The sequence below is a fragment of the Melospiza melodia genome, chromosome Z (genome assembly GCF_035770615.1).
Source record: "Melospiza melodia melodia isolate bMelMel2 chromosome Z, bMelMel2.pri, whole genome shotgun sequence".
NCBI lineage: Eukaryota > Metazoa > Chordata > Aves > Passeriformes > Passerellidae > Melospiza > Melospiza melodia.
Window position 1 is genome coordinate 12,404,951 of NC_086226.1, and position 25,612 is coordinate 12,430,562.

A 25,612-nucleotide genomic window follows, 5' to 3' on the forward strand; every position below is an offset into this window, starting at 1 on the left:
AAGTGGTATCAGAATGAGCCCTTCCAGTGTAAAAGTTGACAACACATTGAAATAAAACATAAAGAAAAGGACCATGAAGATAGTTTTCAACAAAATGTTCCCATCTCAGGGAACATGGGAGCTGGCTTGCCCTGGATGCACTCACCAGCTGAATTTGTGTTCCCTTCCCCATCTGTTTGCCATGTTTTCATCTCATACTGTTTTGTTCACACACGGAGCATTCTGGAGAAGTAGCAAAGGTCAAGTGATAAATCTGCCTCTTTCCCTCTCCTTCAGCTGCAGATCCTTACATGTTTGCAGGCATTTCCTTTATTATAAACTTCTGCAGAAGGAAATGTTGGGAGGGACAGTCAGTGTGTTTGAAGCCTAGCCTCCTATTTGTGTTATCTCCAAATCTTTTCAGGGTGCAGTGCCTCCTTTGGGTCCCTTCATCAAAGGTGTGTTATTTCCACTTGGGTGGACACACGGGCAAGGTCTGTTGCAAAGAGGCAGCTCTTGAGCTAGCAGGAATTCCTTGGATGGGAATTAAAACCAAAAAAGGACGTGTACAGGAAAATTGAAAACACTACTAAGCGAGCCTTTGGAAGGAGGCAGTGTTAACAGCTTTTATTTGGGAAACACTATATATTTTCATTTTGGCGCAGGCATCAAAAGCTCAGAGGAGGGAAACAATGGAAGAGTAGCCAAAATAAATGCTCTTCTGTCTACCAGGAAATGGTGGTGAAGGGTGACTTAAGATGGTCTGTTTAGCTATCATTACATCTTGTGCGTTTGTCTGATTTTGTTTTTATTTTTAGTGAGACAATGAAATACTCATGTCCTGTGTGCCACTGTGCACTGGGAACTGCTGCTTTGCCACTGCATTTGCCATGCTGGCAGACAGCAATGGACCTCAGTGATCAATAAATCCTGTATCGACCACTAAAAGAAAACATAAATTAACTTCGGCATTTCCTTCCAGCTGAAAATAAACAAATACAAAATGCCTGCCTTGTGCTATAATTTTTAATTTGAAGACTGTTGGAGACATTTGCAGCTAGTCCTATGTAAACACTGGTAGATTCAGGGTGCACTTGGAGGTTATTTCCTGTAATAAATATTGCAAGGACACTGGAATAATTTTCTCTGCAAGCTATTTCTGTCCTTATTTTACTTTCATAAACTTTAATTTTAATATTTTGGGTGGCCTAGAGTGAATGTTTACATTACTGTGTTGTTTGTATTTGTTTAGCTTCTTATTTTGTTCTCTCTTTGATAAGAAGAGGCCACTTTTGGAGAGAGTAGAAATGGTGTGAAAGCATCAGAATACTCTTTCAGAGTACTTGAAGTTGCCCACCCCTTTACAATGTGCCTGTATGCATGAACTTAAAACACTTGATAGCAAACTGTCATGTGAATGGTTATACTGGTTTCACTTGAAATATAATGGCACCTAGAGAAGTACTTATTGGCAGCTGGCTTGCAGTATGAATTGGGAGTTAACCAGGCATTGTCCAAAAGCAGCTATAGGAATGTTGTTACAAAATCTGGGCACAGAGGCCATGTTCTGTGCATTATTGTTCTGTGGGTTTTGTGGGTTGTCTGTGTGGGGTTTTTTGGTGGTTTTGTTTGGGCTTTTTTGATTTGAGTTGCTTTTTTTGTCTGTTTGTTTTCCTGAAGACTTTGGATCTGTATGTTCATATGTAAGTGTATTAACCTGATTACTTGGGAGATCAAATGTTGGATTCTCATCTTGCTAATGCTTGTGTATGTTTGAAGGGACTTACTGGCATTAGAACACAAACTCTTAAGAAATAAATCAAGACCTTTCTCTCTACTGCAAACTATTGCTTTATATAGCCACGTAGGGAGGTGGGAACTGTGGGTAAGAGACCCTCACTTGAAAACTACGAATCCAAAATCCACAAAACAGATAAACTTAACTGTATTTGTCAGTTGTTCCTCGTATTTATAAGCAAAATCTGAGTAACTGCGTTTCTATGATTATACAGTTTTGGCATCACAGGCTTCACAGCTTGGTAATGATGGGTTGCACAGTCTGATCCTTTAAGAGTGAAGGGTTTCGGTGATGATTTAGTAGAATTCTGTCTCATGTATTAGTGTATTTCCTGGAAAAGTATAAATGCAGCTAATTTATACAGCCAGCTTTAATTATTCAAGATCTGGTCTTTGTTTGATCCTCAAGGCCAGACCTTGACAGCAACTGGACGGTAATAAGAGAGCAGATCCAGATGGACTCCATGGTTCTCAAAGGACTTCTCCCAAACACCAAGTATCAGTTTGCCATCCGAGCAGCAAACTCCTTTGGATCCAGCCCTGCCAGTGCGCCGAGCGACGTCATCCGCACATTCAGTGAGTACAGACACCTTTTTGTCATTAAAGCCGAACAAAAATGAAGTGTATCTGTAAAGAAAGTGTATCTGGGGCAGCTGTGGAGGCCTGCTGGTGGAAAGAGTTGCTCTCCAGGCACAGTCACCTCCATTCTGACACCTCTCAGTCCTGCCTGAGGACCATGAAGCAAGCACCCTGTGAAAGACCAGCCATGAGCAAAGATCTGAAAAGACCCAGGCAGCATCACTCTCGTGCCATTTCTTTGCTCTGGAGGTCACTGACAGGTATTTTTGGATCACTACTTTCTGAATTTTGTGCTGCCTTCATGCAGTACTAATAATTGAATATCAAGGGGAGAAATGAGAGAGATAAGTCTATTGTTCTTTTTTTCTATTCTTTGAAGCTGAACCTTATATATTACATTTATAATTTCAGCCACTCAGAAAGATCAAATCAAACTTGTACAGTTTTCTGAGGAGTAAGACTCTTAACTATTAAGCACAGTCATGAAAATAATTATATAAGGGAATAAGCACCCCTTTTTGATCAGAAGCTGCATAGCAAAAATATGAGGTGAACCTGCCAACATATCAAATTGTTAAATATTATATTTACATTTGTGTAGCAATATAGACCATGCACACTACAGTAAGTGTTGGTCCAGTTGCTGCTGGGCTTCCTCAGCAGCAACTGAGGCAATTCTCTGCCACTACCAGTGTCTCTGTAGGCTGACTTTAAGGGGCTGTTTCTCCTCATCACACCCAAATTCATAGCTTGTATGTGAGAATCCCAACCATGACAACACAGAGCATATTGGGAATCACACAAATCACATCTTCTAACAGCAAAAAACCCAATGTCATGAAGAGAAACAATGTAGGAAACACAGCCAAAGCCAGCAGGGTATGGGGACTAACTGAGCTATATCATTAATGTTCCAAACTTTTTCTATACAAATGCATGTCAATACTTTTAAGTTTAAGTGCCTTTTTTTTCTTTTCTCACTCTCTCAATTGCAAACCATCTCTAATTAACTAGTGAAAATGAGCAGCAATTATTCAGGTAGGACTGTGAGCTCTGCAAGAAAAGTTTGCATGCTGCAAAAACACGAACAACATGCTTAGTGATCCACCAGTTAAACCTGATAAAGATTTATTTCTGAACTGCCTCTCTGTTGTGGAATCCCTTTTCTCATTGACTCTAATATGGAAGTTTCCATTCCTTTTGTCCCTCTGTCATAAATTCAGTCACTTGAACAGTTTGCATGTAGTTTGCTATGGCTGCTGAGCTCATAAGTTTAACTTCTGAAGTAAATGTTTGTGAAAACCTTGTGCAGTGTACTCTGGAGTTCCTTGGCCCATGGATCCTCCAAGGTCAACTCCTGCTGCCTCAGGCACACGTGTGCTTCCTGGTATCTTGTTTATCTTTGGATGCTAGCAGCTGCATCCTTTGGTCAGAAAAGATAAAGTGTTTAGCTCAGTTAATAAGGGTGGAATCATCCTCATGCTGTGCTTATTACTGCAGTACTCCAGGGAAAGCACTTTGCCTTGGAAACTGCTTGTTCTGCAGAGGCCTGCCAAGATGTCTCTAGAACATGGGTTTCTGTCATTAGAGCTTGGAATCAAATTCACATCTGGTGTGCATAAGCATTGATTTCTAGAGAGGTTCATAAGGCACATTAGCTTGAATCTCTATGCCTGGATCAAATCTGAAAATTCAGTATATTATGCATTTTGCACTGCTCTTTGATTGGACTTAAACGTCTGTGCTGGCCCAGGGTAGGCACATCAGTGCTGCAGCGGCTGAGAGGTTGATTTCCCTGCTCCAAGGGCCTGGCAGTGCTTGGCAGAGACCCTCATGAGCAGGCAGAGCTCCTGCAGGGCAGGGCCATGCCATGTCCATGATGTACTCCAGCCCTGCCACAGGCCACTTTTACTTGGGGCTACTGTGGTGCTCTGGACCCTTTGGCAAATGTTGTTCTTTTGTCAGTGTACTATTTGAAAATAGGCTTAAAAGCTACATATAGCCACTACCCATGAAAACCTGCATTATCTTCTGGATACCTGTTGTCACAACAACCAGATTTGTGCAGAGCAAGAAGTGTTGCTCAAAAGTGTCAGGGATGCGTGCCTTTAGAAATAAATTACTTTGTTTTCTGAAGGGAAGAGTGTAGCTGAGATGATAGTCTAGCTGATAGCAGCTCTCACTTGTCTTTACTTGTGGTGTCTGTGTAGGAGACTGACTTGATGTTAGCCAGATACACAAGTACTCTGCATATTGCTAGAAAAGCTAAACTTTAATGAAGAAAATTTTTCTTCATTAAAGCTGTGCATAGCCTGAACATTTATTTTTTCCCAAAACAGTAAGAACCTCTGAAGAATGATTTAATGGACAAGTTTCAGAAAAAAAAAAACAGGAACAGAAAAAAACCCCAAATACATACTGTGCTCAAGGTCATCCAATTAAAACTCACTCCTAATTCACATTATGTATCTGAAGGTACCCTCCTGCTTCTAGCAGCCAGAAAGCCCAGAATTTTGGTCCAGTTAATCACTCACTTCAGCTGCTCAGGAGTTAGTGTTCAGCAGATTTGAGGTCCTCAAAGTTTTGTGGTTTTCATCAGTCACTGGAGGAGGGCATGTGCCATTCACAGACACCTGATAGTCCCCGGGGGCTGGCTCAGGTGGCACCAGGTGCTTGAGTGTCTCCAAGTGCCAGCCAGTGCCCTCTTTGTCACTTGTGAGTTTGAAAAGGTGTCAGACAGCTGGTATCTCTGAAACTGAAGCACCTTTTTTCTTCAGAATGCACATCATAAGAATTACCACCTTCATTATTACTGTGGTTCCTTCTTCTACCTAAGCAGTGAAACTTGCCACATGCCACAGATTTTTGATGCTATTTTTGGCCTGCCTATGTATTCTTCAGAAATTCCTGAAATATCTTAGAAAGCTGGCAGAAGTTATGTCTGACTCCTTTGCATTACATTTAGCTCACACGGTGCTGGCACTAAGGTCTTTAGTGTGTTTGGATTTTAAAAATTTGCAGATTTACGCTTGTATGTGCTGGATTTTTTATGCATGACTTAAGTAGTGCTTTTCTGATGTTTATTTTAATTGATTAACAAATTCCCAACATCACCTCAAACACAGAGGACCCTCAGGGTCCATGATGTCTTGCACAAGTTCTCTTGCAGCTCTTGCAGGCAGGCTGAGGCAGAGATGAGTCCATGCTACTTGGGGATGTTTTCTGTTGAAGTTTATCTCATTCTCACAGGTAGTTCACTCATTTTGTTTTTAAAATGGGGATGGATTTGCAGTACTCTTGACTGCACTGTTTCAGGTCAGCATAGGAAAACATTGTCTTGGTTTGCTCCAGTAAAGGGATGCTGACAGTTTCACCTAATGTGACAGACCTCCCAAGGTCCTTGAAAAAAGACCATGTGGCCTTGATTATAAGGAGTTATCCCCTTACCTACTAAAAAATGCCTGCTTTGTTAATTGCTCCATTTTCAGGGAGTAAAGAGAGGGCAAGTTTCCCCAAGGGTTCTCATTTATTTGTGATTTGGTTTCATTAATTTTTTTTCTAGAGGAAAATGATGCAATAAATCAATTTTTTGTTGCCTTTCTTAATTACAGTTGCACATTGTGGGTGTTTCACCTACATGGTTGTTGGGATTTTGTTTTATAAAATCTTTCAAAATGTCATGGACAATTCACTGGAAAATAAAAGATTGCACATACTCAGTTTAGAAACAACAAAATAAACTGTCCCAAAGAATGAAACAAAAAAAAATGTCATCACCTGCATTGCTTAAATACCCTTCATCTCCTCGGGAAACAGATGGGATTTGCACTGTGCCTGCAAGGTCACCAGCCTTGGGCTTTACCAGACCAACAGAGGAAGTGTCTCCTGTTAAAAATACCTCCTGCTTGTCTCCACAGCAAACGTGACAGAAGTGCCTGCTCAAGCAGGGCACATCCCTTCCTCTGCTCCTGGCTGTCACTGCCAGGATCACACAGAGCAGGGCATTGCCACAGATGCTTATATATTCTGCATGGAGCTTGAATGTGTCAGCTGAGGCTCAGGCACAAAAAAAGGGGCAGTCTCTGGGGCCCAAACCTTGATTTAAATGGTGGTGGTGTGTCCTGGAGATAGTAAAGGGAGAAGGTTTTCCACAGAACTGTTTCCCACATATGTCCAGAGAATTTACAAAAGCAGTGTTGGTACTTGTAGGGACAGTGACGAAAAGCAAGAGACAGGCCAAGCGACATGCAGTCACACTGTGAGTCACTGAAAGGCATAAAATGTGTTTTAAAATGTTTCTGATGTATTTTGGATTAAGACCTCTGTGGGGTTCTGGATGAAGCCAGTCAGTCTGTTAACACTTTCATTCAATCTGTCTGTGTTACAGTGCCCCCTGTTCTACCTGCTACACTCTCTCAGGTCTCTTCATCAGAATGATGATGGCAACCTAATTATCAAAAAAAAAGTTTTTGTGGCTTTGTATTTGTTTTGAGAAGGATTTCTTCAGTATAACTTAATCCCTAATTATTTGGAAAGAAGATGTCTAAAGTTCATGACCTCCGCAAGTTCCTCAATTATTTGTAAAACAGGATTATAGGACCTGGTAAAAGGTCTTACTCAGACTTCATCTCCTTGTACACTGGAACACTGATTTAATTAAATATAGCCTGCTTATAATCTCTGCAGTCATTGTTTTGGTATTTGCAGAGTACTACTTTGCTTAATTGTCCCTGATTTACCACCCATTACGAGATGAGCTCTCCAGGAAACCAACACAGTGCACTTAAGAGATGGGCTGATGTCATGGTTTATCTACAAAAAGTCCTGTTAATTTCTCTGCATCCTGTTTTGTAGTTATATTGCATCACATCACATGTGGCTATCATGTTATGTACAGTGAGCGATGACCAAATGTAGGGAAGAACAAGGCAGCTGAGAAGTCTGACGCCTCATCAGTATACTCACCTGTGCAAGACCAGACATGGTCAGGAGTGAGTGCACCCGGTAGCTGCATTGCTACCAAGTGCATTGCATGTTACCAAAACTGCTCACACATCAGCAGGTAGAGCAATGTGGCATGTGCTGGCTGAAATGCAGATAGCTAGAGTCAGGAAGGGGAAAAATTGGAGGCCTGTGGATGTTAGGATATCTTCTTAAGTCACACTAATTCTGGTGACACCAAACTTACATAGTGAATGTCTTTGAAAAAGGGGCTCAAAGCAGTCTTTTCTACCAGACACAATGAGCCATGCCTTCTTTGTTCTCTCCAGGCTCTAAATGTTGTACCAGTTCAATAACGTGAAAGGAGCCATGGTCCAGTTTGAAATAGTGGGTACATTTGGTGTCCCAAGGTCTTCTGTTGGAAAAGCATGGAACATTTTGATCTGCTGGATGAAAGAGGCATACCTGCTGTTTGGAGAACTGCCAGTCTCTTCTATGCTAGCACATCTCATTGCATGCTGGTGGTTACTAATGTATTTTGGTGATAACCACTCAAATCAGGAGGGTTACATTTCTGTGAAACTGGCATGACATTAAAATCATACCCATACATGCAAGTGCATTTTTCTGAATATTAATTCCAGAGCTAACATTTTCCTATATATGAATATATGGATACTTCATTTTCTGCATTGCTTCACTCCTGCCATCCTCATTGAACTTACATCCCATTAAGCCAATAGAACATTTGATTGGAAGGAAAATAAAATATGACAGCATTTTGACCATAACAGATGTTTATTTTGTAGCTTATGACTTCTAAGTCAGCAAATGGAGTTTGTGTATTACAGCTTGTTTGGATACAGTTTAGATTGTTTCCCTTGACACATCATTGTGAGTTTCCCCTTCTTTATTCCAAATTATCTTTATGGCTTCCATTGCTCTTAGGCAAATTATACTTTTATATATTGAAAGAACAAAATTAGCTCTGAAATACTTTCAGACGTAATATAAAGGCAATAAGTAATAGTGTTGGAAATGATGCAACTTCTAAAACGTTTAACTAACTTCAGTCAGGGGTTTTGTTTGTCTTCACCCTGAGGTGAAGGGAATGGAAGTTTCTTTTTAAGGGACTGTTCCCTGGGCAAGGCGTGATGAGCTTGACATCTCATTGGACTGGGAGCTGCCAGAGGATGCAGAAGGAATTAACATTAACCATTTACAAACATCAATGCCTGATCATCCTCCCTGGTGTGTCAGAGACACTTGGTCTGGAAAAAGATCAATAAGAGAATCAAGAATGAGGACTTAATTAGCATTGAAGGCGAAGGGATCAGTAACCAATAGGAAACCAAATACTAAGAACTGTGTAACTTAGGACCAATGAACCAATGGATTTCTCTTGGTTTTGACTGTATAAGTATGTGAAAAGTCTAGTAAAGAGCCATGTGTGATGGAATGATTTTCTCTGCACAACCCAGGCAATGTGTGGATGAAGTTATTTCTGTTACAGATCCTGGCAAGAATAAAGTAATGCCTTAATTTTGTAATACTTAAAAAATGTTGTTGGAGAGCTTTTGTTTTTCCTGTGGTTTTGGTGACAGTAGCATGGACCTGATTTAAAAGCAACAGTGTTCAGGGAGTTGAAATTGCTGCAAATGCTGGGAGCTGAGTTAGTGCTGTCCTTTCCCATGGCATCGAGGTGTGAGCAGGATGAAGCTGCACATCTCTTTCCCAGCCACTGGCTGCCAGAAGCCATTGAAATGGGTGATGGGTGCAAGCTAAGAACATTTTATGAGAAACAAATGGCCACAGAGGTCGTGGGTGATTCCCTCAGTGAGGAGTGGAAGGGATATTGAGTTAAGGCAAAGTGTTGTTTGGACATAACTGCTAGCTGCAGCATAAGGAGAGAACTTTTTTGGTTAAAACTGATGTTCTCCAGCAGTAAGGTCAAGAGCATACCTGGATTGCTCTCCAAGTGGAGTTTTTGTTGTCATGATTTGACGCTGGCGCAATGCCAGTGCTCCAATGAAAATACATTCTCTCTGGTGTCTGCTGTGAGATGTGACTAGGAATAGAGCAAAGCAGGCTCTAACTTAGGAATACAGAAGTGAAAACTTTACTAACCTACAACTATATGTAAAAAGAAATACACAGAAAGAATGAAAACTTTATAAAAACACTCCTCCTCCCCCCCACCAAATTTCCAATACATCTGTCCTTCAGATCACCAACTCTCAGTCTATCACTACTCTAGGTAATCAATTCTCAGTTCATCAAGGAGTGAGGAGTCTCTCTTGTGCCACAGGCTTCCCCTGGAAAGACAGTTGAGACGTCTTGTGTTTCCCGTCACACGTGGCACTGCCTGGAGATCATTTGCTATCATGACATCTTCTTTCTATGCTCAGTGCTCTCACCACTGCACATGGACTAGAGCTGCTTCTAGGGTTTTCTTTTTAAGGTGCTATGTCCAGGCCTTGTTGCCCTCCTCTGGATGCATTTGAGCATCTCAGCATCCTTCCTAAGGGCCCAGACCTGGACACAGCACTCCAAAAAAAAGCACAGTCTCTCACTTTTTGGACACCCGTCTCCCCCACATTTCACTCTCTGGGGCTGAGAGGTCTCAGGAACAGAGATCTTCTCCTCTACTGAAGATCGAGGGCATCAACTACTCTGTTCACCTGTTGTCTGTTCACGCTCTACTTCACATGACATCACTGCACTCTCTTGGCTCTGAGCCACTGCTTCCCCCTAAATGCAGTCTCTGTGTCACAGGAAAAATGGTTCTGTCCATGGCTATACAAGAAAAGTCCAGCCAAAGGCCACTCCATCACCTCCTCCCACCCAAGATTATTCTCCACTTCTCTCATGGCCCATTTCCTCTTATCTCATCTCTCTCTTCTCATTCAGCTCCAGGAGGATCAGCATTTGTAAGGTTTCCATCATTCAAGAAAAGGGTTAAAATTCTCAGGCTCTGCCTGTCCAGAACTCCCATGGCTGCCCTGCCGGGCACCTTCTCTCCGCACCCCCCTTCTCCTTCTTGGCCGGCCGTGCTGTCAAATTTCAAGGTGGCACAAGCACAGTCACAGGCTCGCTCTCTCTCTCTCCTGGTGGGAGAGGGTGGCTGCCTGATGCTTCTTGGTGCTCCTCCACCCTCCCATCCTCAAGGGCCTCTTCACCTCCCCTCTCTGTCTAAGGCCTCGGCCTACCTCACCCGGCCCATGGCTTCCCTTCCCCCGTGCACCCACAGCAGCCGGGCAGGGAGAGATCTGAACCTTTCCCTGACCAGAATCAAGAGAAGGTTTTCCTGGGAGTTCTCTGCTTTTAACCCCCGTGTTCTCAGAGGCGTATCCACGTCCTCAGTGGCCACACCAGGTGCCAATATTCAAATCTGAACACCTATTGGTTTGACGACAGCATCTCAAAAAAACTCACTTCCTCTCATACCACGGCAGTTGTACACTTGTAAAGCTTGTCTCTGAGAAGTAACTGGCAAAAACTGCAGCTGGGACCTGAGAGGACTGGAACTTTTGCAAAGGGGGACAAGAAATCTCCTGGCCAGGTAGCATGTGGTCAGTCTAAGATGGCTGTCCCAAAAGAGATAAAAAACATAAGGGGGTCTTAAATGGCTACCCTAAAAGAGAAGTACATTTTTGCTGAGGAGCTGGTAAAGGTGCCAATTGCCTTGAAAGCTGAAACAACAGCTTGTCCTCAGGGCTGAGGCAGAACTGATGCCCGAAAAGCAGCTAGCCCAGAACCCAGAAACCTATTTGTGCAGAGCTGAAGGGCTTTAGAATGCAAATCAACATCTTTGAGGGAAGCCTGGATGCCAATCTGGATGCAGTGCTGGACCACCCTGCACATGACCTCACCCCCAAGGAGGAGTTTGCCCCACAGCCAGACTCCTCCCCACAACACTGGACTCTGCCCACCTGTAAAAGATGAGGAGGCAGAGAGGGAGGCAGGGCTTCCTGACCATGATGCCACTGATGCCACCTCTCTTCACACCTTGGAGGAGGGGCCACCCTCTCTGATAATCACCCTCAGGCCTGCTCTTTTTTAAGGCATTAGCATGTGATGAAGCAGAGCTGATGGTGATGATATCACACCCTGCAACAGAATTAACTAAATTACAATGGGCAGAGACTCTTGAAAATTTTACTAATGTTGGAAAATTAAATAAAGCTTTCTGAAGAAAAAGCACATGGGTTTTAGACTATGCTATGTCTTTTAATCTCAGCTATGTCTTTTAATCAGAGTGTATAATGTTGCCTGAGAAGTTTGGACTTGTTGGGAAGAGGGGAACTGATCCCTCTACCCACTCCAACATGTGATAAAAATATTGGGAGTGTGGGAGAAGTGGTGAGCTTCCAAACAATGCCTGAGAGGGAGTTGATACCCCATTGGCTTGTTCCCAGGTTATTTTTATTCATTCCAAAATTTAAAGATTAGTGCTGAGACAAAAAACTCTCAGAACCACTCCCAGAAGGTGAGATGGAAGTGGGAGCCAAATCAGAATATCCCAAAAAGCTTACTAAAAATGCATGGAAATTTAGTTTCCCTGTATTTTCAATGAAACTTTGCGAACAGTGTTCAGTGTGCCCAGGTGGCCAAGAAGGCCAGTGGCATCCTGGCCAGTCTCAGGTACAGTGTGGCCAGCACGAGCAGGGCAGGGATTGTCCCCTAGCATGTGGTGCTGGTGAGGCCACACCTTGAGTGCTGTGTCCAGGCCTGGGCCCTTAGGAAGGATGTTGAGATGTTCCAGAGCATGAATGCATCCAGAGGAGGGCAACAAGGCCTGGAACACAAACCCTGTGAAGAATGCCTGAGTGAGCTGGGTTGTTTAGCCTGGAAAAAAAAAAGGGGCTCAGTGGACCTTATCACTCAGACCCTGTCACTCTCTACAGCTACCTGAGAAGAGGTTTAGGTTACTGGCGGGTCAATCTCTTCTCCGACCACTGATGCAACAAGCGGTAAACATCTTTTGCTGCACCAGGGGAAGTTTAGGCTAGACATTAGGAAGAAATTCTTCACTTCCAGAGTGATTGGGCTCTAGAATCATCTGCCCAGGGAGGTGCTGTAGTCACCATCCCGGCACATGTCTAAAAAAAGACTGGATGTGGCACACTGCCCTGGTTTTGTTGATAAGGTGGTCTTAGGTCATAGGTGGGACTTAATTATCTCAAAGATCTTTTCCAACCTAGTTAATTCTGTGATTCTGTGATTCAGTGAGCTGGAAATTGCTATGAATGCTGGGAGCTGAGTTAGTGCTGCCCCTTCCAGCAGCATCAAGGTGTGACCATGATGAAACTGAACATCTCTTTCCCAGCCACTGGCTGCCAAATGCTCACTAAAGTGGACAATGGGTGCAAACTGAGAACATTTTATGAGAAACAAATGGCCACGGAGCCTTTCTGATTCCCTTGGTGAGGAGTGGGAGGGATATGTCATCTGGATCAGTGGTGGCAATGACAAAAGTTTCTCCATGAAGCAAGGTGTCCTACCTCACAGATGTGTCTGCCTTCTGCTCAGCAAGGAGCATTCCTGCTATCAGCCCAGAGGAACTGGAGAGAGAAAGCACAAATCCATTTGTAGTTGCATTGTTGATGCAAAGTTGAGTGTCCTGAACTCTGTCATAGTGAAAAAAAGTGAAAAGGGCATGCTGGGGATGACTGACACAACCCTGTCTAAGAGGACCAGCAGAGTCCCCAAGCTGTCCAACCTGTCTAAGAAGAATGATGTTTGCCAGTATGTTGTGAGGAAGCCTCTGAGCAAGGGGGGCAAGAAACCCAGAACTAAGGCTCCTACAATCCAGTGACTCAAGTGCTGCAGGATAAGTGCAGGCATGTTGCTCTGAAGAAGCAGGGCACTCAAAAGAACAAGGAGGAAGCAGAATACAAAGCTCTTGGCCAAGAGAATGAACAAAGCCAATGAGAAACGCCAGGAGCAAATTGTGAACTGGAGCTGGCTTTCTTTGTTGGGAGCTTCTACATCTAAATCAAGGCAGAAGTAAGGACATTGTATGCGATACTAAAAAGATCTTGTACATGGTATTACCAATAAATCCCTTTTGTGGTGAACTTAAAAAAAACCCCAACATTACATCCAAAATAAAATTATCACAACACAGAACAAAAATGAACAACTTGCACAAAATTCACTCCTTTGTCCTTCACCACCATTACAAGAAAAATTCCCCATGATCATTCTACTCTGTAATACTTAACACTTTTCAGTACTTGTTTTGCCCATTACTTCTCCCAGTTACTGTCCTTATCTGAAAATCTTCATGATTGCCCACATTCTCCAGTTAGAGGACTGGGTTAACCTGGGCCAGATGCCGGGCCCCCACCAAAGCCTCTCTCTCTCTCCTCTCTGCAGCTGGACAGAGGAGAAAAAAATTAATGAAGGGTTCATGTGTTGAAGTAAGGACCTGTAGAGATCACTCATCAAATACCATCACAGACAAAACAGCTCAGCTTGGAGATATGAAGTGAATTTATTACCATCAAAATCAGAGCAGGATAATGAGAAGTAAAACCCTTAGAAACACCTTTCCCACCCCATTCCGTCCTTCCATCTACCTCCTACCCCAGCAGTGCAAGGAGAGAGGGAATGGGGGTTGTGGTCAGTTCATCACCCAGGGCTTCTCTCAAGGCTGAGGGAGAGGAGTCACTCCCGCTGCACCGTGGGGTCCCTCCTGTGGGATTCAGTTCTCCATGAACTTCTCCAGCATGGCTCCATCTCATGGACAGCAGCTCCCTGCAGATTACTGCAGTGTGAGTGCATCCCATGGGCAGCAGCACCCCTCAAACACTGGGTCACTCTCCAGTGGGGTGCAGTCCTTCGGGGACAGGCTGCTCCAGCCTGGGAGCAGGGCCCTCTTCCCACAGGTCTCCCTCAGGGTCCTCTGAGGCACCCACCCTGCTGTGGCTCCTCCAGGGGCTGCAGGGGCATCTCTGCATTCCTGTGCACCTCCCTGTGCTGCAGGGGCACAGCTGCCTCACCAGGGCTGCACCAGGGGCTGCAGGGGAATCTCTGCTCTGGGCCTGGAGCAGCTCCTGCCCCTCCTCCTTCACTGACCTTGGTGTCCACATGTTGTTCTCATATATTCTCATCTCCTACTCTTCTCTGTCAGGGATTAAAACTGCACCACAAACTTTGTTTTGATTTCTTCTTAAATATGTTATCACGGAGGCATTGCCACCATTTCTCATTGGCCAGCATGTCCATCTTTGGGGCCACCAGAGATTGGCTTTGCTGGATATGGAAGAAGCTTCTGGCAGCTTCTTACAGAAGGCACTCCTCTAACCCCACCCTGCTACAAAAACCAGGCATTGCAAAACCAATCCAACTGCAAATCATATTTGTAATGCATGTATTTGTGGCTTTACACACTGGAACTCTCTTGTAGAAATGCATGTCTTACAGAATCACTGTTTACCAAAGAAGGGGATGTGATGCAATGATAGGTAGAACTTGCAGCTTGACAGGATGATTATTGTAGGTTCCTTCCAACTGAATAATTTTCTACTGTACTCTGCTTTGCTGTACTCTGCTCTACTCTACTCTTCTCTGCTTTAGTCTCTCTAGCTTCCTGCCTGGTGTAAAATTGTTCTGGATGATGATTAACCTGAATGATTATAAAGGTGAATATTAGGAGTAAGAGGGTTTTTTTACATTTTTATTTCAGCATGGTGAAATTCATTCCAGTTTTTGTAGGACTGGGACCAGTTCATAAATGTGCAGTCTGATTCCCTAACACTTAATCCTTTGCCTGTGCATTCACAGTCAGGAGCAGAAATAATCTGGATGTAGTTTATCCTATTTGCCTCATCTTGTTACCAGTCATAGAGGGGAGCTCTCTTCTTGGCTCATTTGGTTGAACTCAGTGCTGAATACTTCTATTTAATGTACAGATAAAATGTATTATTTACAGATGACTAGGTATACATGTTAGAGTGGAAAGACTTATACACATTCTGTGCCAGTCCAGCATGCTTTCTATGTTGCAAGTGTGTATGCCTCCTTATGTCTACTCATTTGTTTCTAATTTTTCTGTATGCTGATGTAATGTGCAAAGCCCATTGATAAGTAACCCCTGCAGAGCATAGGGAGTGTGGCCAGTCAGTAAGTCAGGGCACACATTCATCTCTGAGGCACATATGTTGGATTTCACAACTGCCTGCCAGGAATTCTGGGTTGCAATTCAGCAAAGGAGGAGAGACTATAAAAAGATTTAGGTAGGCACACTCAGCTTAGTAGAGAGACTTTGTAAACCAAAGGTTGCTTATGTTGTTTTTAAATGATGGAAAAATACTGTATGGAAAAGGCAGTTATATCAGTCTGTTGTTTTAATGGTTTAAAGACATTTGTTCTCAGCCTCACTGCAATGACAAGTAACTGTAATGGTTTGGTTACTTTTACTGTATTTCTTCATAACCTAGTGAATTTTAATAGTTAAAAAGCACAAACCACTGTTTAGGCAGAATTTACTATGTGAAGTGCAGAAAAGTACAGACACTTTCTGTGAAATAGAAATGAGGATCCCCTCATTCAAACCGTCCATTCCCAGCCCAGAGTCCTCCAAAGTGCAGTTCAGCACTCTGGGAAGTGGCAGAAGTAGATTATGTACTTGCAAAACACACGGCCATAGAAATCACTGAATATCCTGAGGTGGAAGGAACCAAGAAGGATCATGGAGTCCAACTCCTGGCCCTGCACAGGACAGCCCCAATAATCCCACCATGTGCCTGAGAGAATTGTCCAAGTGCTTCTTGAGCTCTGTGAGGCTTGGTGCCGTGACCACTTCCCTGGGGAGCCTGTTCCAGTGCCCAGCAACCCTCTGGGTGAAGGTGTTTGTGCATGCTTTTTGTTTCAAGGTGCTGAATTGTGTTTTAAAAAATAGTCTAAGAATACACACAGGACACTAATGTCAGGAGATTTTGAGTCAGTGGAGGTAGATTAAGTCCTAAATAGAGTGTATCTTACCTGTACACATCACTTTTGCTTTTCCTATTTATTTTCTCTTTTGCTGTTCCAGTAAGGCACTGTATTTCCAAAAGGGAAAAGCTTGACTTAAAAACAATTCAGTCAAAAAAGTCTGAAACCTTTGTCCTGGAAAAATGATGAATACAAGTCAAGTTTGCAGAGAGAGAACTGAGCTTTGCCTGCTTTTTTTGTTTAATCAGCTACTAAGTGACTAAATGAACATCTTCACTTTGTTTTAAGCTGTGTGTATACCACTTGGACAGGATCTGACTTCTCCAGACTGACACTTGCATTGTCTGCACAGCATGAACATTAGCATCAGTTTAGGTTGAAGTGTTGTGAATTGGGGGAGTAGTAAGGTCTGAATTGCTGTGTGCAAAGAGAAAAAACTATATGAAGTGAATATGCCAGTTATGTCTTTTCAGGCTCTGAGGAGTTGGGAAGTGGAAGCTTTGGGCATCGGTACATCACAGACACAGTGACTGGTGATGGTGATGGATTTGATATCGATGATTCAGACTATGACATTTATATAGAAGAGGTACATGTCAAGATTTGTTGTTGGCACTTCTGTTTTCTTTATAGTCTGAATATTTTAGAGTGTCTGGTCCTGTCAAGAAGTTTAATATCTGATATTAAGTGCTTAGATATAGTGATGTGGTCCCTTCTTTTTCTTCATTGAGGATGAGTTTGTTGTCTCAGATCTGTATCTTAAAATGCGTTAATTTCGTTTCCTCACAGAATTTTAACCTTACTGAATTGGTGTTTCTCTACTTCCTTTCAGCTCAGACCACTTCCTGCTATTAAAGGAGGCAACAGAAAATTTCTGGTCGAAACTAAAGTCACTCCAGGGTCTAGTTCCAGGCTCCTGTCACGGGTCCTGACAACCACTTCCGAGCCCACTGCTGTCCCTGCTGCCAGTCCGGGGCCCTCAGTGTCCCCGCCGGTGCCGCGGCTCTCCGAGCTCTCCTGCGACGAGGCCGTGTGCTCTGCCGACAGCTTCTGCATCAACGACTATGACCGCGGCGGCTCCCGCTGCCACTGCAACCTGGGCAAAGCAGGGGAGGCCTGCCAGGAAGGTGGGCTTCTTTCTGGGTGCCCACGGCTGCTGGCAGCTCTTTGCCTGGGTCGAGGAGCGGCTTTGCAGAGAGCCCGCCAATGTGCACTTTGGGAACAGCCAGCTGGGCTTTGTGGGTCCCTACCCACAAATTGCAGTTCTGGCATTGCCCCATTTGCTTTTTTTTTCCTCAGGTGGGAAAAAGTAATTCCCTAATAAAGCTGAATGCAGAACCTGTGTAAAAATGCACAGGGGCGGATAATCATCCTTGCCCCACCTAGAGTCAGGGGATGGTGGAGCAGATATGCTGTTAATCTCCCAGGTGTGACAGGATCCATTCATGGCACCCTCAGATGGAAACTGAAGACATTCAGCCCCTCTTTGACAGTTGCATTTTAGCAGCAGCTTAAGCCCCGAATCACCCCCATTTTCTGTGTAGTCCAGATGATACTGGTCCCACAGCAGGGATGTGAGAAAACTCCCATTGTAAAAATACCTCCAGAGGAGGCTTTCCCCATGATCTGCAAGTCTGGAGTGCAGCACTCATGTCAGGCAAACTGGGCAAGGGAGGAACAAAATCTCATCCCCAGTACAAAAAGCATGTGAGGAAGTGTTTGCGTTGGTCAGGACTTGCCACCCATCCTACTGCTCTTTTCAGGCCAGCTGAGCCATAGCAAGAACTTGCTGAGCTGAAGGAGGCTGTCCTACTTCTTCCCTCGCTGCCTTCTTGTTCTTTCCCTCTAGAGACCTAAACCCACCCTTTCACAAGGTTAACGCTGAGCAGATCACTGGGTGAGTCAGTCTAGCTCCCTCACTAGGCCTTAAGCAGGTCACTTTTTCCCTCGGAAGTAATTTTTCTTCTGGTTTGGTGACCAAGGGTTCAGATGAATGCCAGGACTCATGAAAAGAAAATGTCCCATTGGCTATGGAGGTGCTGTTCCTCCAGCTAAGAGGGAGCTGATCTGCCCATCCCTCTGCATGCTGATCTGATCTGGCAAGATTGTGCCATACAGCAGAGCAGGGATACAGGTTTCTTCTACAGGGTCATGTTAGACTTTCATGTTGCACAGCGTCAAGCATCAGGGATACAGACACTGAGGGTGCTTCATCTTCTTTAACTGGAGTGCTGGAACAAAGAGAGCTCCTTCTGAAAACAATTTGATGTGAGTCAGCCACATGGAACAGCTGCAGATATGATTTTAGGCCTTGATCAAGTATGAAGAGTTGAGGATTTATTTGAACTGACAAGGCCATATACAACTTGTAAAGCAGTCTATTAACACCAGCCCAAACCCTCTATTTTTCACAGGGGAGGGTGTTATTCCAGAATAAACATCATGTGCCAATGCTCCTTTGTACAGAGTTTGTCTTCAGCAGCCAGTATTGTTAAATAATATATTAGTCTGATGGAAACAGACTTTTCTTCACATTCAACAGCTGCCTGGTACTCTGGTCCAGTCAGTTCTGCTTGTGATCAGGACATGAGATAATTGTTCTCTGCTGCGGTTGCATTCAGGTTTATAGCACCAATCCCCTTCAACTCAGCCTAAAATGTATGCCTTGCAAGCAAAAATGATGAGAGAACTCTACCCAGATTCAAAAACTGAGTGAGAAAACTCAGTATTTAAATAGCAAAGAGGAATAGGAATCCACATCCTTCCTTCCTCATTAGACTTAAAACCTCTGTCCATATAAAAGCTCAGGCCTGAAACTCTCTCTCCTCAGTGCTTCTTAGGAAAATAGGCTGCAAAGGTAATTTTACAGCTGACAGTGGCTAGCAGTAAGACATCTCTAATTTTCATTTTCTCTTGGTGTCAGGATTTAACACAAGACAGCAAAGGGTGAAGGTTAATAATGCCATTTGACAAGAGCAGTTAAAAGAGCCGCTGTTGCAGCCAGGGATGGAAAGATGGCTGCAAGGACTCTCTTTTCCCCATCACTCCTTTTAGCTTCTGCCCTGAGCTGACTTGAGAGAAGTGCTGGAAGCTGCTGGGCTGTTATGAGACATCCAGTGATTCTCCAGATGCTGGACGCAGCATCTACAGAGTAGCAGTGACTAATGCTGCCTAGAGTCTGGCCATATTTTCCATGTGTGTGTTTTTGTAATCCTGCAGAACAGAAAATTACTTTGTCCTCTCTTTCTTAAATCAGTCCTTAAAAGAAGATAAATATAAAGTTGATGTGGTCTTTCTTCTACAACAAGGATGAAAACCTGCCAAAATTTCCTCTGAATTCTCTGACTAAACTATTGAGCATTATTTGGCCCTTGGTATCCTGTTTCTTTCCAAGTTCACCAGGTCCTTGGGAATAAAGGAATTAGCTGTAAAAAATGGTGGGAGGACAAGGCAGTAGGTTAACTGATTGTTGACTGCTACTGCCTAATGGTTGTCTCTGGAGGAACTCTGCCTTTCATTGCCATCTGATGTTATCTAGTACTAAATGTGTATATTGATTTTTATTCAGAAGAGAACTGCTAAATAACATGCTTCCCTCTTTGCTTTTCAGATATTAGTATCCAATATCCCCAGTTCTTTGGCTACTCATATATCACCTTTGAACCACTGAAAAAGTCCTATCAGACATTTCAAATTACTCTTGAATTCAGGGTAAGTTTAAGGAATTCTCAGACTTGTTTTTTAAATTTTATTTATTTACTCTGATGTGGTGGACAATAGAGCAGTAACTTAGCTTCAGCATAGCTTCAGTGTAATTGTGGTGAACCTGTGTGTAACCTTCATCTGTGGAGATCTGGCTTGACCCTCAGTGAATGTGAATTAAGTTTGTAAGCAGCTGAAGGGTTTTCATCCATGGTTGGTAGGCACTGTGTGAGAGAATCCCTGGGACTGGTAGCTGTGGACTAGCAGCAATGTATATTAGTGAGGTTACAGCCAGGTGGATGAGCTACAGGCTGAAGAACACACAGAATTTTTGTGAATTAGACTTTGAAAGTGGTATACAGTAACTTTGTGGACAAGAGATGATGATCCTGTCATACTAAGCAAAACACTGCCCTATGTATAGCATTCCTTTCCCACTCTGCAGGATTTAAGTGCACATTATTTTCTCCCTCTGAAGTCTGCCACACAGGCTACTGATACATTCAAGATACTGTATTACTTAAAATGCAGGACTAAAGTGGGGATACATCCCACGCTGGCTTGTGTTAGTGCTGTCTGTTCACTATGGACAGAACATGTAGGGCTGCCTCTAGGGAAGGTGGCCAAGCTCTTGGATGCATCCGTACCCCCATATGAAGCAGACTCCCCAGCCTCACAATCTGGGAAGAAGACTGCTATTAAAGCAGCAGCAATCAGTTGCCTCAGTGCTGATCTTACACTCCCCTGGCAATTTGTCATTTTAAAATGCAGGATGGCTGCAAAAAGCCACTGTGTCAGCTGCTATGAGCATATGGAGAAATGCTGCCAGCACAGCCTGTTTGGCTTGAGGAGTGTCAGTCTCATGGAACATGTGAAGTAGGGTGTATGTATTCATACACAGTGAGTCTGATGTGTCAGCACTTACCAGGCTTGCTAGGACATTCTTGCTAGACATTTTACTCAGGAGTCTCATATGGGATATGTCTGACAGTCTTTAATACTTCCAAGCTTTTTTCTGGTCTGATAGTATCATACTTTAAGAGATGGTCTTAAATTGTTTAACCATTAAGGCAGTGTTTTTCTAGGTTTTTCAAATGCAGGATTCAAAACTGATCAAGCAATTTCTGATTCAGCAAGTTAAAAACTCATTCTGAAAAATGATGACCCTTTTCTGGAGACAAGTCCCCCACTGCTGCTTGCTTTTATCTGTAATTGCGAGGCTTTGGTTTTTCATGTTGGTGCAATGATTGCAGGCTGAATCCGAGGATGGTTTGCTGCTGTACTGTGGAGAAAATGAACATGGTCGTGGTGATTTTATGTCACTGGCAATCATCCGACGTAGCCTCCAGTTCAGGTAAAACCTCCATCCCACATCTGATGTAAAGAGACAGGGCTATTGCTGCCTCCTGGGACTGCTACATGTGATGAATATTTCCAGTGTCTTTGACTTCTGCCCCATACAGTGCACCAAATGGGCAGTATAATTTCATTTAAGAGTACTTCAATACTTTTTTCTCTCATCTTTCTTTAGTGTGTGAACATGCACCATGTTGAGTTCTTTTATTCAGACCTCAGAGTAAAGGCAAAATGATCAGTTTTCTTTAAGATATTTGTCTGGGGCTCATAGCTATGTCACCAGAAATGCCAGTGAGCCACTGTACTTGCTGAGCTGATGGTACATTGATGGTATATTGAGTCAGTGTTTTTGCTCCACAGAAAATGCCTTGCAGATAATGTAGCAAAACAAAGGATTTAGTGACAGCAAGGGGCCAGGAACTTCATTCTATATGTTTTGTTTAGATGATACCTTGTTTAGGTTTCTTAAATGAAGATGGAGAGTGTTTCTTGTAATCTGATAGATATGAAGCAAGTGAGAGAGTATTTCCAGGACCTCCTAAATTGGGAGGGTGAATCCCTTAAAAGTGGGGAATAACAAAGTGGGTGATGTGCCTTAGTTGTGTTTCTGTTCACCTGCACTGCATGACAGTCAGGGAAAATGGGACATTTTGTGCACATTCAGCTCTACTGGAGGTCTTCCTGTCAATTGGCACTGAGTTTCGAGTAGACTAGCAGAGTTATTAATGTATCACTGCCTTTCACCGGGGAGCTAGAAAAATTCCCAGGAGAAATTACTGTGATAGCAGGAGCTCAGATTGTAATACCCTCCATCCTGAAAGAGTTTCAGCTGTTGGCAAGCTTAGCAATGCGCTTGGTATGAACAGAGAATGCAAAATCTTCTCCACCCTGAAAGACAGGTAATGAAGTTTGGAACAGATCTTATGTAGACTTGCTGTCTGAATTTCCTGTGCTAATATGCAGTGTGGAACAGAGAGATTTCCGAGTACAAAAAGAATGTCTGGAGTCTAAAACCAACTTTTGGTTATTTGGGCAATGTAAGATTGTCACCTTGCCCTCTCTATCTCATGATCCCAGGTTCAACTGTGGCACAGGAGTTGGAGTCATAACGAGTGAAAACAAAATCAAGCTGGGGAACTGGCACAGTGTCACATTGTTCAGAGATGGGGTGAATGGCTGGCTCAGGATGGACAACAATGCTCCAGTGACAGGAAAATCTCAGGTTGGTAATCCTGCGCTTGTGGCTCAATCTTGGGGTCTCTCAAGGTTGTGATGATATTTCTTTTCTTACCACCAGAAGTCTGATCAGATTTAAAAGGTACAGTCTTATTTATTGATGTTAGGACATTTAGTGAACTGAGATCAGAGTGCAGATTATTCTTCCAAATACATAATTTAGAAATCACAGAGATAGATATCTCAGGGCTGAATCCCATCACTCTTTCCCTTTGTGCTCCGTGTTTGCTCTGCTACCTTTCATCTACCCTATACCCGTCTCTAATACAGGCCATTGGAAGTTTACTAGATTGCTCAGCTGCTGTCCCTGATTGGTTTTTTTTTCAAGCCTCAGAGAACTGCTCTGCTCCCTCAGACATAAAAATGAGATGCATATGTGTGTATCAGTATATATTTATGTATAAGATGCATATACCCACACGAGATTTGTGTACAGAGGTATAATTACATGCATATTCTGGACAATGATTTAAGCATAGTAATGGAGATAGACATTCTGCCCTGACTTATGGTAACACCAGCAAGTTCATACAAGGCTGACAAGATAAAATATAATGCAGGAAGATGCTTTGACTTCCTCATCTGTTGCTGGGCCAGAAAACAAAATTAAGGCACTGGAAGAAAAGGCAATTTCAAATTGTTTCAGATGTCTTTCCTTTGATAGCCACTATTAACATGCCATCCCTAGCCCTGAAAGAAAGCAGTTTCAGATGTCTTATTACTTTCCACTTTTATGTGCAGGCACTGAAGAGAAAAAATTGCAGTGTATTGAGTTCTCATCAGCTGGCAGTGACAGAGGAAAGAATTTCAGTGTGTCATGTGTTGCTGTTACCAATGCTATGAGGCTATGCAAAGGGCAGATGTGATCAGGAGAGATGTGTACACAGCTTCTGCAGTGTACTGTGCAAGTGAACACCTGCAGACTCAATAAACTCAGCTTATTTAGCCTGGCCAAATCCAGGCTATGGTGATAGAATATATTGTTATAAGCACTATGGGGGCAGGACAGGGGTGAAAAACCCTGAAAGATTTTAGGCTAGAGGTCAGTGCTGTCAAAAGCACAGGTTGGTAAAACCTGGCCCCAAATAACTGAGAATTTTAACTATTTTCTTCTAAAGGTCTGTGGGGTTTTGAAAGAGCTGTTGAGTAGGAGGCAAAAGTCGTATTTTGATCAGTTTGTGGAAGGAATTGTGACTCATTTGGCCGCAGCGGCATGGAGTTTGGGTCAGTGGTCCAAACAGGTTCTGTTGGTTTTGTTCTTTCTGTTCTGTTTTTTGTTCTTTCACTGTAGCAATTTTAGTAAACTTATATATGTAGATTTCTATAGATTTGTTAAAGAGATGGGCAGTACATTTAGCAATTGCAAAATGAGCAGAACCCCACTGAAGTTGCGACTTTTTGCGACTGGCTTTTGCATTTTCTTTGTTTTTTTACCTTTTTTGTCATTTCATAATTATTAAATACCAAACACTTGCTGGGTTCTGTCCAAAAGACAATATCTCATTGGTCTATCCCTCAGGGCTTGCAGTTTAGAAGACAAACAATTTTTTGGCAGAAAGAAAAGAAGAAATCACAGCAAAAGACAGACCACTCAAAGCAGTGGTTTTTAGTGTTTTTTATTGTGCTTTTAGTTGTTCGTGTTATCGTGATGGGATGCAGGTGAAAACGTTTGGTTTCAAATGGTGGACTGATTTAGGGAATGACTAATGGGAAGGAATTACCAATGAAACAACATTTCCTGAAACAGTTTTTCATGGGGGAAAAAAACGGATTGTAAAGCACTGTAGCTTAATGATTTCTGCTGTGTTATACCTGTTACACAGAGTGCTGTGCTCTGCTCTCCCCTAGGGCCAGTACAGCAAGATCACGTTCCAGACTCCCTTCTACGTTGGCGGTGCTCCCAGCGTGTACTGGCTGGTCAGGGCCGCCGGCACCAACCGCGGCTTCCAGGGCTGCGTGCAGGCCCTCAGCATCAATGGGAAGACAATTGACATGAGACCCTGGCCATTAGGGAAAGCTCTCAGTGGTGCTGACGTTGGTGAGTGAAATGGTGTGGGGCCTTTAATCAGTGACTAACCAGGGGTTGCTTTTTATCCTGTTGGCACAAATTGAGTGATGGTCCAGGTTTGAGGGGGGGAAGACGCGGTCTCTACTTTTGGCCTGGCTTTCCTCTGTTCCTTTGCACATTGCTCTTGCTGGGTCTGTAGTAGGACAGTTCATCACACTGGACACCAGCAAGCCCTTTGAGGACACCCGGTGCACAGCAAATAGTAAACCCATTTTCAAGAGCGAACAGTAGGATCTGTGTTGCAGATATCATTACAACTGCACCGGTATTTCTGCCAGCAGCTCTCAGGGCACCACTTCGTGCCCCTGACTGACACAGTCATGTCCTCAGAAATCAATAGTCTGTATGCTGAGCTTGCCTTTGAAACAATAGGGGCCCAACAAAGTGCATTTTGCCTAAAGACATCATTGCACTTGTCCAAAGTAACACATGGATCTCTGAGGCCCTGTGGATGTTACAGAGGGCTTTCTGTGTTGCACCCAGCCACTGCTGAAGCATATAGGCTTTCCTGTATACCATCCTTTGTTTTGCTGTCCAGAGCCATGGATGTGATTTAAAAATAGCTTGAAATAAATACTTCCAGCAGCTTTATGAAGTGTTGTTATAAAATTATTTTTCCTTCACAGAGTAAAAAATGGAGAAGTAGGGAAGCCAATTAACTAGTCCTGTCTTATTTATTCGTCTATTTCATCCTTTTAATGGACACTTGGAAAAAGGCAGGGCTACAAAATTCTTGCTTCAGTGATCTCCCAGTCTAAACAGTATAAGGGTAAACCCAAGACAGAAGGCAAGTGCTAGCAGCAAGAAATAAATTCCATACCACTGAACTCTCCCTGCCATGCTTCTGCCACAAAGTCATCTTTCTTCTCTTCTGTGCTGTGCATCTGACATCCCAAGAAGGAAATGATTTATGAGAAACTTTGTAACAATTGTGCTGTATTCTCTAGATAACATGGCCAAACTTCTGTGCAATGCAGGGGTAGAACAGACTGGCCAAAGAAAGAGTTGCTG

The 25,612-nt window shown here is 43.3% G+C and overlaps 1 protein-coding gene across 6 annotated transcripts in view; it reads left to right on the forward strand.

Moving 5' to 3' along the window:
• The window catches only part of EGFLAM (EGF like, fibronectin type III and laminin G domains), a 76,536-nt gene that overhangs the window by 27,779 nt on the left and 23,145 nt on the right, over positions 1-25,612 (forward strand). For 3 of the 6 annotated variants that reach the window (XM_063180138.1, XM_063180139.1, XM_063180141.1), the window contains 8 exons: positions 2,186-2,352; positions 3,370-3,393; positions 16,713-16,828; positions 17,072-17,366; positions 19,850-19,950; positions 21,195-21,295; positions 22,375-22,519; positions 24,382-24,571. In XM_063180138.1, the coding sequence (XP_063036208.1) occupies positions 2,186-2,352; positions 3,370-3,393; positions 16,713-16,828; positions 17,072-17,366; positions 19,850-19,950; positions 21,195-21,295; positions 22,375-22,519; positions 24,382-24,571 (1,139 nt within the window). The remainder of the gene's footprint in view (positions 1-2,185; positions 2,353-3,369; positions 3,394-16,712; positions 16,829-17,071; positions 17,367-19,849; positions 19,951-21,194; positions 21,296-22,374; positions 22,520-24,381; positions 24,572-25,612) is intronic. The other 3 variants (XM_063180135.1, XM_063180136.1, XM_063180140.1) reach the window with 1 other exon arrangement.